We start from the raw sequence: 13,468 nt of genomic DNA on the forward strand, positions 1-13,468 counted from the left end.
AACATAGGCTGCATATCTATAATAAAAGAGGAAAACACACTAGTTCCCTGATATAAATCCTATTTGATTGGAAAACATACTTGCCTTTTCTTTTTATATTTCTATAATAGAACCTGGAAAAACATGGGTCCACAACTTCTACCCCATGGAAAGTTTAAAAAAAAGAGGTAAGAACAGCTTTTTTTTTCTCCACACAAGCTCTCCCACCTGGGCAAGATGATGGCATCTCTCCATCAACTGCCCTGCTTCATGGAAGGAGCAGTCTCAGATGGAGGCCCAGATACATTCAGAAGACTAAAGAATCCTACCTTTAGGCAGAATTCCAGAAGCTTTGATAATTTGATAATGGATGAAGGACAAGTGAAAACCTTTGACCTATCTCTGACTCTTGGGACCTATAATTTTCATTATCATAATAAAAAAAGCAAGGCCTAGTTTGGCCAGAGAGAAGGCAGCACCACTGTTTGAAGACCCTAAGGCTGCTACAGAACAGCCTTACCTGACAGCACAGATATTTGTCAGGTGCAGGACTTCAGGAGCTCAGTATTAATGAATCTATATTTAAATATTTAAAGCAAAATGATTAATCATTTTGAGAGTGAGTCCAGGCAGGACATGGTGAATCAGAACTAAGAGTCCTTGCTGGAAACCTATATTCTGGAGTGAAAGGGCAAGAGTTGGTACCTATTCTCCTTCATCTTTGCTAGTTGCTTTTTAGTGGGAATGTGCAAATCAAAGCAACAGAGGTTATACTGATCACAACTTAAGCAAGATTTGCTTCATTGAAATTTCTCCAAGTTGTGCCTGGTTCCTATGCCTATTGCTATTCTGTTCTTTCAGTAGCACAATCTTGGAATTAAGCATGAGTAATTTACCACCTTCTGGTTGCTGGAATAAAAGGAAGAGCTAATAAGAATTTACTAAGAATATAATAATAGAGAGAAGGAAGGAAATAAGTCAGCCAAAGTTAAGCTAATAAGTATGTCTAGATTCCACATAATTTGCCTTTTTTTCTTTTGTTGTTCAAGCATAGTTGTCTCCAATTTCTCCCACCATTCCCCCAGTTTGCCTTTAAAAAAAGCAGGAGATATAGCTCTGAAATTATGAATATTATTAATGTGTGGGTGCACATGTGTATATGTGCTTTCGTGCCTTTTCAGAGAGACAGAGTAGAATTCAGAACAATGACTTCTTGCTGAATAGCATTAAACTTATTTCAGAAAATATACTTTTCAAAGGGAGGTGTCTTCAATGTGGCTAATCACTGATTGCTGTCCTTATTCCTCATTCATCATTCCTTTATTCAACCAACATTTACCAAGTGCCTACAACATGAAAGGCACAGTGTCAGGACTACACATATGTCAGGAAGCAGAACTCCTGTATAGTTCCTGTCTTCATGTAGCTCACAGTTGAGTGAAGAGAAGAACTTAATCAAACCCCTGCACAAAGAAATGTAAATGCGCAACTCTGATAACTGCCACCATTAAGCAGGACACAGAGCTATGACAGTATGTAATAGAGGTCTTTGATCTGATAGTCAGGAAGGTCTGGAAAGGTGTTGAAAGAAGTAATGATTGAGGAAAAGACAAAATTTTATCTTATGCAATTTACTAGTAATAAGATATAGTGTGGTTTAACCTTTCAAATTATTGAAAAAAAAATCCCCTTTGTCCTGCATGTCTCAGATAACGAAGAAATAAAAGATGAGACTCAATCTTTCTCTGCTTCACCAGTTACCTTTGTTCAGAGGATGCCTGAGTGACCCAAAGAATTGGCATTACACTACCTTCTTCACCACCACACTAGAGAGAGAGGTGATAACTCAGCATCTCAAACAAGGAAGGTTCCTGTGTACGTGCCTGTCCTGTACAGAGGTGCATAGGTGATGGGTGGTAGGGGAGGGGACATTCTGCAGATTACTAAGCAAAGGTGTTTCTAGCCCTCCCCAGAGACACCAGCATTTTGCATTCTGCATAAAGAACCTAGAGCAGGCTGCATGGCACCCTGTATGGTTGGGGGAAGTGCTGAGAGTCAGGAGGGGCGTATCAGCTTGTATTTACCACCATTGATGTCTCTCTTCTGTGGGTAAGTGCCAAAAAAATTAGTATGAGTGACACTGCTCCTTTGAGAATTCAGCTTAGAATTATTTGTGAAAAAGCAATGTTCTAGGCAACTATTATAAGCATGTTGCTTTGTGGCAAAATGGCTCCAAATTTTGACAATTTTTTCACACTTAGAATTCTCAGCTTTCCAACATTGAATTTAGACACATCCAAGTTTAACATACTGTAGAAGGAACAACAACAGCTCATTTACTTGGCTTAAAATAGAAACATATTTACTATTCTTCAGCAGATTGCTCTTCTTCAGGAGTGACATTAACCAATAAGCTGGATGCTATTCAAATAACCAAGAAGCTCAATCTAATGGAGAATATTTCTTCTACCAAAAGGTGAGGTCCAAGAAAATATTGATACATTGGTAGCCACACAATATTGACTCACTTTGTGATATTAAGGACAAGTTCCTCTTATTTCTCACATGTGGCTTTATCATTTGGGTTATTATACCCAATATCAAACAAACTACAGCTTCAAGTTCTTGCATCTGGCTTTGGGACTCAAAAGAGATTTGTGTTTTTGGCCCTTGACTCTGTTAACCCCTTTTGCAGTGATGTCTTCCAGAACCCTGATATTCTAGTCACTGTAGCAAAGGTGTACCACCTGATGCTCCCAACTACATGGTGTGCTGTACCTGTCTATTTGGAAGACCTGTGATTGGGCCAGCTTCAGGAAAATAAGTGGAGGTGAAGGCAGTGGTGGAGGTGAGGAATTCAAGGGCTGCATGTTCAGCTTGAGATAGGCAGAAAGCAGGATAAGATGGTGATTTAGTTGCAGATACAGATATGAATTTATGGAAAAGGAAAGGTGTTCAAGAGGGTGAAGCCTACAGAATAGAACCAACAGCTGGAAAGAACAATAGATTGGGGAGCAGAACTGTCTTACTCAAGGAAACTTTCCTGTTCTGGACATTATTTTGTGGAAGAGGGGGTCACTAGTAACAAGTATCTTGCTGGCTTTCAGAATTCCTACAACAAGTGGCTGCTATGTGCTTCCCATTCTTTACTTATTATTATTATTTTTTTTTAGTGGGAATGTCTATTGTGGTGATCCTGTCATGGTCTTGCCAATGTTGGATATGAGTGGGGTAAATTACTTGTCTTTTTAGTTTACAGGCCTATGGGTCCAGAGGAGCCATCTCCAGGGAGCCATGTGCATACCCTGACCTGATGCAGATGAGATCAGGAACTTAGTGCTGACGCTGTGATGGCAAGGTTGTCTACTGAAGCCTCTGGTGTAAACTTTTGAGGGATGCACATCTAAGTAACAAGGGAGTCAGAGAACACAACTAACTTGTGTAGCTAGGTGATGCATAACAAATTTGATGATCAATTTGGTGGAAGAGTAACACCAGAATGGTCTCCAAGAACTTTATGAATAAGACACTCCTACAGATTGCTAAGTTTTTATCATTGCATCAATCAGGATGAGATAAGTTATGCTGTGGTAACAATCAGCCCCTAATTTCAATGGCTTAACCCAACAAAAGCTTATTTCTTGATTATGCTGTATGTCCAGTGGAGGCTGGGAAGTAGAGGTCTGCTTCTTGTAGACACTCAGACACCCAGATTAGTGTAAGCTTCATCATAAAACATGTTTTAATGCAGCAGGGAACACAACAAAGTGCACACGGGCTCTTAAAGTCACATGCTTCCTTTTCACTCATATTTCATTAGGCCATGGCAATCTTTGAAGGGAGTGGAGATAGCCTAATCCAACAATATTCTAGGAAGGAAGCAAACTAAATATATTGCTAAATGGCATTAATGAGTATGCCAACCGCATAGAGTTAAATCTACAGAAAGCCATGCAAATACACTTACTGCATTATATTAGCTCTACACAGAAATGCCTTGATTGAATCACAATTTAATGTTACATTCTATGATTCAATTAAGAAGTATCCACTTGAAAAATGTTGCTTTATGTTTCATAAAATGACAGTTAAAAATACTGATCTCTGTGTTACCTACTGTACCTGGCATAAGGATACATATACTTACTATATATTTATTCTACAATATTGAGCATGGAAAAAAAGTGTATCTTTTTAAAAAATCAGAATGTATACATTTTATTTCTTTTTGCCCAACAATGAGAACTAAATGATCGTATATTTTCCCCCTTTGTCCTAGCTGCCAGGAAACTAAGAGTTAAATTTATTGCCTCATTAATGAAACTAATTCTCTTTAAGTTCTTGATCCATTTATTTCATTCTTCTGTCAAGTGAATTTTAATCTTTCTCTCTTGTTTTACTACTTATTGTAAGGGTCATTTAAAGGGACCTTTTATATTGTGAGATATTTCAAATTGTCTATACAGGGAGGCACTAATTTATCAAAAATCTATGTAAAGTGAAATCTGATATAAAATGTCATAACTCTTTTAGCTTTTAACAACTTCTGTTCACATCTGTACTTCCAATACCCAGAACAGTGCTCAATGTACATTTGTTGAACAGATGAATAAATGAGTGAGTGATTGTTTCACAAGAATAAATGTGTATACACACACACATCTTTACTCTGGGAATTTTATTCCAGCATTCTTTTCCTCTGGACAGATAAATAGATATTCAAGTTCCTTTGGACTTGAATAGATAAAGCTAGATTATACAAATTCTTTTAGGTTATTAAGATACATGGAATAAAGATATTGAGATAAAATTATGCTCCCAAGAAACAGCAGCTATGGCACATAATAAGAAAGATCACTGTACCTGGCTGCAAGGGACCTTGGAATAACAATGGTGATTCTTGTCCATTCTTCAAAGTCTCCGGTGTGATACATGGTGGGCTCACTCAGTTCTCGGGAGTTTCCTTCACATCCTTTGCCAGCAGAAGCTGGGTAACAGCCTTCTTTCACCAGAAACCAGGACATACCAGCATCATGAGAGTACTGAAGAAGAACTGGGGCAGCACTGCTGAACTGACTGGCACACCCTATGTTTAGCTATAAAAGGAAAGCCAGAAGTATACAAGATTTTAGATCCAAGACATCATTAAACAAATTAAGTGCTACAGCAACCAGGGCCCTTTCTACTGACTCTGCATTAAACTGATGATAATAAGACCTGAAGCTCAGTTTCAATCAAGACCCTTCCATAGGTTCTGGAAATCTTTGTTTAGGCAAGCAATAGGTGCTTTTTAATAGAAAGCTGGACCAGTTGCCCATTTTGTGAATTTTTTTTGTATTTTAGGAGGAAAAAGAGAAGCACAGTATCTGTGATGTTAGAACCTTGGACAAAAGCCAAGAAGCCAAGAAATGTTTTCTCCTCCTTCCCCAGATGGTATAAACAGAAGGAAGCAGAAGATAAAAAGCTGCCCTCTTCAGAACATGAAGGTTACCTGAAGAGAGGGCTGTCCTCTCTGTTTTAGTGGAACAAACATCTTTATTCAGTTCTATTGCCAAAGCTCAGTAAGAAATCATTGTCAACTTAGATGAAAGAGCTTAGTTTTTGTCACAGCTTCAAATAAGCAAAATAATTCAGAAATAAAACTATTATCACTCTGTGCACTTATGTAGAGGAATGTCATCATAAGATTAGTAATATAAAAAATTAAAAATGCAACCTAACTTCCAGTGCCCTAACATTAATATTGCATTTCTCTATTTTTATTCTTCTAATCTTTATAAAGAAGTACATATATTTTTGTCATAAAGTCAAAGCTATCACATTTCTAGGACTTTCTTCCTACTTTCTATTTAATATATTGTTTTATTATTATATGCAGCATGGCAAAGAATGTATCTTTTTCTTCAATTAATTTATTATCACTAGATAAATTCCTAGGTGCAGTATTACTAAGTCAAATGTAGACATTCTTTTAATTTTCTATTTATATGTGTTCATTGTTAAGCAATTGGTCTCAAATGAGTCAAATTTACCGCAACACCGAGTATTATTCTAGTTAAGACAGTTTCTTTCTAATTTAATAAATGCATAAATTACTTTATGTCTTTTGATAATTATAAATGTTAAGCTTTTTTCATGATAATTATTTAATTTGATGCTATCTTATCGAAATGGTCTATTCATATCTTATTTTATTTGTTTGTAGAATTTTACCTTATAAGATCATGAAAAAAGAACTCAAATTTTATAGAAAAAATTAAAGTAAGGACTCAAAACAACACAATAATTACAAAAGAATAAAGGATGAAAGAAAGGTAGGGCCACAGGCAAATAATATTGGACCAGAGCTCATAAGGTCAACCAGTTCCTCCTAATAATTGTCAGTAGCAGACCCAGTCTTTCAAAAGAGGATTCCATAGTTTCCTTACTTCTATTGTCAGACCTAGAAGCATCTCTCAGAAGGATTTACAATTTGGCTGGTAAAAATTTTATTGTGATTCATAAATCCAAATTTATATGATGGGGGACCTAAGAAAACCTGGAGTTAGCTTTCAGAGAGTGGGCTCCTTCTAGTACAGGCTTCCCCTGCTAGGTGACTATTCTAGGAACCCATCTGTATCAGTGTACCAGCTGGTGGTGTTGTGAGAGGCTGCATTCAGCTTCAGTGAATTTTTTTGAAGGCTCTTTCAACACATTTTCCTATTTTGTGGTGGGTGATTTATGATTTATGAGTGTACTTGCCCACACTGCACTAAGCGTTCAGGAGTTTTTGACCAAAAATGGCATGACCCTCATGCTCCACCCTCCCTATTCACCCAATCTCACCCTGAGCGATTTTGTTTTGTTCCCCTGGATGAAAAAAGTCCTCAAAGGGGAATGGTTTTCTATGTGGAAGAGGTGAAACAAACAAAAATATGGCAGAAGATCTAAAAGGTATCAAAATCAACGAATTCAAAATCTGTTTTGAACAGTGGAAAAAATGTGTCAATAGGTGTATTGCATCAAATGGAGAGTACTTTGTACGCAACTGAAGTTCAAACATGTAAGAATAAATACACAATTTTTAATAAATAAATGTTGGGTGCCTGATCATATAGTTAAAAAGTCAGGAATATCAGTAAAGATTTGACACTTTCAGATGTGTGATTCAACTCTTCTAATACAAATTCCTTTTAATGTATTATCCATTAGTAAGCACAGCCTTTGTTTGCCATGTGGTGTGAGTAGTCACACTGGGCACAGCATATAGCATTTTGTCTTAGACTTATTACAAATGCCATTGTGACTAATGTAGGCAAGTCATTGGAACTTACAGTTCTGTAAGAAGTTGATATTTTTTAAAATTGATCACTTAGCCTGCCTCTTAACTGTTGATGTTTTGTAGGATTCAATTAGTGGTTTTCCTATTTTTTAACTCTATACATGCTTGTAATCTCATTCACAATTATAATGTCAAATTCCATCTGAATAGCAATGACTTGCAGATACAGTCTCTCTCTAGCTCTTGGATAATGTCCATTACTGCTTCCTGTGCATTTCCATTTCAACAGTCCACAGGCAACCATAGTTCCACAAGTCCACACCTATTCTCAGCATCCACCACCCAAATCCTCTTCTTCCTTATGAGGAGGAACCCTCCAAAACAGGAATTTATTTATAAAAACTGTGTGTTTATTCTTACATGTTTAAACTTTAGTCACCTTCAATGTACTCTCCATTTGATGCAATACATCTATTGAGGTGGTTTTTCTATGCTCAAAACAGTTTTTGAACTCGTCGATTTTGATGCCAATTAGTGCTTCGGCCATTTTTTTTTGTTTCACCTCTTCCACATCAGTAAAATGTTTCCCTTTGAGGGTATTTTTCATCAGCAAAAAACAAAAAAAAGGTCACTTGGGCAGAGATTGGGTGAATAGGGAGGGTGGGGCACGGGGTCATGCCAATTTGGTCAAAAACTGCTGAACACTCAGCCCAGTGTGGGCAGGTGTGCTCATAAATCACCCATCATGAAATGTGCAAACGTTGAAAGACTCTTAAGAAAAAAATCACTGAAGCTGAATGCAGCCTCTCACAACAACATCACCTGGTACACTGATACAGATGGGTTCCTAGAACACTCACCTAGTGGGAGGAAGCCTGTACTACAAGGGGTGTGCCCTCCAGAAGATAATTCCAGTTTATTTTTAGGTCCCCCCTTGTATTTTCAGTTTCAGTGACTGGAGCCAAAATGTGGGAGTCATTTTAGACACCATTCGATCACCCAATACATCACCAATAAATCAGATGTTGACTAGACTTTAACATCTCTCAGATCCACTTACTTATCTTTACAACCTCACGCTATGCCTTCACCTGGACTTCTTATTTCTTACATTGATGGCTGCCCTTGCTTTCTTACTTTACTCAAAATAAGTCAATAGTCTGAGCACTTTTGTCTGCCTCTTCCACTATCACACACATCCAAGTTTTCATCATTTCTTACTTGGGTCACTGAAACAGTAGTCCACCTGGTCTTTCTTTAAAAGCCTAAGTCAGAGTAGGTCACTCTTCTATTCATTAGCCATTTTATTCACAGCAGAAGTCAAAGACTGACCTTATTTTCCAAATCTGTCTTCCTTTTCTCACTCTTTGCTATAGTCACAAAGGTGTCCTTATGATTTCTTGAATTTTTCCAAGCATACTCTTATTTCAAGAATGTTGTGCTTTTTGTTCTCTGTGTTGTCTGAAATGCTGTTTCCCAGATAGCTGCATGACTCACACCTTTACTTTTTATAAGCCTCAACTGAAAATAATTTAATCAGTGAGGCTAACCTGCCAATGGTAACCACCCTCTAACACTCTAGTTCAGTCCCTATCCCTTTCCATAGCCTAGAACAGACCCTGGTACATATTAGAGGCTTTATAAATATTTGCTGAATAAATGAATGAATCAATGTACTTGTTGATTCCGGTCTCCCCTTCTGTTAACCCCCATACTGCTGCCAGAATGATCTTTCTGAAACACATTTCTGACCTTGCATTCCATGACTTACTGCTCTTGGGTTAATGTCCCACTGGCTGAATGTGTCATATAAAGTCAATTAGGATCAACTTTGTCACCTCTGTGGTACACTTTCCAAATTCTTTAAAGTGTCCAAATTTTCCATTCTCATTTGCATTTTCATGTATTTTAATATATTTGCACAATCTCTTCCCTCTAACTGGAAATCTGCACCCTCCATTGTTCATCTAGCTAACTCTCTGTATTTCCAGAGACTTCCAATTTCAATCCTTCCTTCCTTCCTTCCTTCCTTCCTTCCTTCCTTCCTTCCTTCCTTCCTTCCTTCCTTCCTTCCTTCCTTCCTTCCCTCGTTCCTCCCTCCTTCCCTCCCTCCCATCCATCCATCCATCTACCCATTTATTCAACTAACATATTTTTGGAGCACCTGACACATGCCAGGCACTATGCTAGGTAGCAACCACAGACATTTTCTACTACATACCAGTACTGCTGTGACTGTGTTGTGGCTGTTCAATTTTCTAGCTCACTTACTTGTTTCTGAGACCCTTGAGGGCAAGGGCCATATTTTTCTAACACCTAGGGTTTAACATTCACATAAAATGTACCAGCACTGTATGTTTTTGTGTAAATGACATGAGGTTCTTACAGATGCCAAATATATATTAATTGTCAGCCTCCAAATGACCCATATTACATATCTATTATTAACTAATAGCCACAAATCAATAGTCTGCTGGTGTGATTTGAAAATTGAAAATTTTTTAGGTATTACTCATTCTTACTAGTTGTTTAAATACTTGAAACATTTGATAATGTTTTCTTTACTTAGATTTTTGTAAACTTTAGAATACTATCTTACAGACTTTAACACCTATACCACCTTGATTTTATGACTCAATAAATAAAACAAGGTGTCAGATGAGAAACAGCAGAATATTCTGGAAATGTATTTGCTATTGCTGTTACTTTGTTGCCACTTTAGGCAGTACCAACATTTTAATATAGAGTCATATACTGTTATTAATGGCTTTTCCATTGTAATTTAGCATCACAATCTAAACAGAGGAAAACAGTTCACTAATCAACTTCCTTGCTTACAAACCTGTGGAAACTATATTTGAAGAGCTGCCTATAAACATCTGATCTCTTTAATAATTCCATTTGTAAATTATTTAGCATCTGCATCCTGCTGTAAGTAAGGACATGTAGTTGTGCTAGCTCATTAAAACTGCATTACTTTCGACCCCAGAATTCACCAATGGGACTTTATCATAAACAATGAAATTTTGATTAGGCTTCTGAAAACAAGAGCTTGTCAAACTAAATACTTGCTATATATGTTGACATGTCATCACAGTGCTGAAAAACAACAAGTTTTTAAGAGAACAATGATAATTAAAGTAAAAATTGACAGATCAAAGGAAGAGGAATTGTTTGATAATGCTACAGTACAAACACAAAATAACTCACAAGTCCTAAAAGCACTAGTAAGCTGAAGGAGAACTTACCTATTACCATTCAGAAGCATGGGATTCATTAAGTCACAGACTGAAATCCTAAAAGTAAATTTCTTTTTAATTCTGGTGCAGTTCCATAAGCACTTAAAGAAATACAATGACACAGCTATAATTTCTAGGGCTCATTAAAAAGTGATAAGCTGTTTCCTTATGAGCCATTTAAGAATATTGAACCTTTGTTTTAGTCCCTACTTTAATAGCATATACAAATTTGCATCCTTTGTCAATTTCACTTTTTAAATATGGAAGCTGTTTTGCTCCTTGGCCTGCCCTGGGAAGAAGTTTGTGCATAAATACCTTGAACTGTAGCACATATCCAGGTTTCAGAGTCAAGTCTCGAGTTACTGCAAATCGATCCCCATCTGATTTTCCAAATACCATGGCTGATGGCGTGGCAGAGCAGAAAGTTTCATTTTTAACCATTCCTTCATTAGCCAGCATCAACCACACACTCATCTGATTCATAGGGTAATCAAAAACTGGCTTCTCATAAAAGTTCTAATAGAAACAATACAAACAACACAGAAAGGCAATTTGATAGCTTTGAAAACAAGAAAGAAATGTTCAGTTCATGACATGCAGAACCATGTACCATTTGTATTTCTAAGAAAATACAGCACAATCTCTAATTTAACTACTTTTTTATTGCCATGAATTTCTTCTTCTGATGATATAATAACTGAAAAGATTTTGCCACTGTGCATCTAATTTTATAATCACACTAACAATCATGTTGATGACTTGGCCAGACTTCATAGGTTTTTTATTCCTTACTGGGAACTAGTAGCATAAAGAGGTAACAAAAATTAAGTGCAAACAAAAAGAAATTAAGTGCAAACACAGAAAATTTGTATCACACGTTCAAGCACTAAATCCTTGGGGAAGTAAGAAGTTCTTTAATCCCATTCACTTTTATAATTGCCTTCTTGGAGTTCAGATATGGAAAAAATACCTGGGGTAAAGTTGGATTGACAACTGGGATGATCTGCTTTTGCTTTTCTGACAGAATGATGATGTCATCGACTGCCCACTGGTCATAGTCCTCCCCAGAGAACACAGGCTGCCACCAGCGGAACCTTGTGCAAGGGGTCTTGGCAGCAGCTGGAAGCTCCAAATAGACAAATCTGCATAGAAGCAGATTGCTTATGGTTAGGAAATGAAAGCTGTATCTTTCTTAGCAGCTGTTAAAATCACGAGAGTAGCAATAAGAGCAAGTTTCATTTCATTTGATCTCTTGATATTTTTGAAACATTTCTAAGTTTAATAGATCAGACAAGAGGTTTAAAGTTGTAAGCTGGTTTAGTCCTGGTCATGTTTATTCCACTTACCACTGTATTTTTGGAGGTGATATTTTAGCTGTGTTTGATTGACTAAACAATATCTTGACTACTATGCTAATGGTCATAACATTCAAGAAATACCTGGAAAAAACTGTTCCTTTGTGTATTATTACATTAAAATAGCATTCAAGAATTTTCAAAGCCATTCATACTTATTGTGGGAAAACATAAATATGCACTAAAAATGAAACATAACTCACTCATAATCTACTGTATAGGGTTGGCCTCTGCTAAATTTTTGATGTAGATCATTTCGGTGGTGAAAATTTTTATGCATAAAGCTTTACCTACACTTCAGTTTATTTCTTAAGGTAGGATTCCTAGAAACAGAATTACCAGGTCAAAAAACTGGCCATGTTTAAGGCTGTTGATTTTTCCAAACTCCTTTCTGGAAAGGTCATGACACTGTGCAGGATGACGTGAGAGTGCCCACCTTGCTGCTCCCATGCGGAGAAAGCACTTGGAATTATCTTAAAAATGACCGTTTCACTGTTGAAAATGATATATTTCTTATTGCAAAAGAGGTTGCATATTATTCATGTTTTATTAAACATCTATGTTTCCTCTTTTGTAACACCTACTCATTCCTTTTACCCATTTTTCTTTTGGGACCTTAGTAATTTTTTGGTAATTTGTAGAAGTTCTTTACAGCAATGTTGACCCTCTGTTCCTCATAATGGTTGCAAATAATGTCTTGGTTTGTTACATCTGTTTTTGAGCTGTGACATCTCTTTTTCATACATAAGTTCTTACTTATCTGAGTCAATTTCTGGGTCATCAGTTTGGCTTCATTGTTTGCTCTATCCATGAATCACTATCATTTTATTTTAATTATTTAAGTTACATAACATATTCTAACAACATGTAGGGTATTACTCTATTTTTTTCCCTAAAATTTGATATTTTTGCTGGTTTGTATTTCTAGGTATATAGTTCCAAGAAAACATGCCTATGGGATTTTGATTGGAAAGCATTAAACATAAATTAAAAGATATTCATATCACAATATTAAGTTTTCCTGTCCAGGGATGCTCTATAATTTTTCCAGTTATTTGTTTCTGTTAATCTCTGAAGGTAGTTTTGAACTTTTCTTTACAGGATTCTTAGAGTTGTTAAAGTTATTTTTATATTTATTTATATATTAGCTACCAATAATGGGGTCTTTTTCTGATGCCTTCCATCTCAGAGTTTCTCAGCCATTTCAGTGTCATAAACTCCTTGAAAATCTGGTGAAATATACTGGCCCTGAAGACAAATGCTAATAAAAATAAAGGTTAATATTTCTGGAATTTGAAAAAGCTATTAAATTTTTGTTTGTTTATATAGTAATCTAGTCACTTTGCTGAACTCCTAATAATCTCCAGATTGATAATGATGTTACTTGGAAAAATAATTTAAATTATTTTAAATTGTTTTAAAACCAGTTTGGCACCATAATGATTCCCTCTCTACTGTGCTGGCGGAATCTCATTTGGATCCACCTCCCACTCACAATTCCTGACTTTTCCCTTGGATATTGTATTTCGTGTTTTACCCAGTTGCCTCTCCTCTGGTTTTTCCCTCTCATGTGTGTCCTTAGAAGAAATGTTTTTGGTTGGTCTGTCTGTATGTCTATTTCCGTTATATTATGG

At 36.5% G+C, this 13,468-nt stretch overlaps 1 protein-coding gene across 5 annotated transcripts in view; it reads right to left on the bottom strand.

Annotated features, from left to right (window-relative positions):
- The window catches only part of RELN (reelin), a 567,213-nt gene that overhangs the window by 111,301 nt on the left and 442,444 nt on the right, over positions 1 to 13,468 (bottom strand). For all 5 annotated transcript variants that reach the window (XM_036010728.1, XM_036010729.1, XM_028525327.2 and 2 more), the window contains exons 26-28: positions 11,450 to 11,621; positions 10,795 to 10,995; positions 4,843 to 5,075 (exon numbers count right to left, since the gene is read on the bottom strand). In XM_036010728.1, the coding sequence (XP_035866621.1) occupies positions 4,843 to 5,075; positions 10,795 to 10,995; positions 11,450 to 11,621 (606 nt within the window). The remainder of the gene's footprint in view (positions 1 to 4,842; positions 5,076 to 10,794; positions 10,996 to 11,449; positions 11,622 to 13,468) is intronic.

Source organism: Phyllostomus discolor, chromosome 10 (assembly GCF_004126475.2).
Source record: "Phyllostomus discolor isolate MPI-MPIP mPhyDis1 chromosome 10, mPhyDis1.pri.v3, whole genome shotgun sequence".
NCBI classification, from domain to species: domain Eukaryota; kingdom Metazoa; phylum Chordata; class Mammalia; order Chiroptera; family Phyllostomidae; genus Phyllostomus; species Phyllostomus discolor.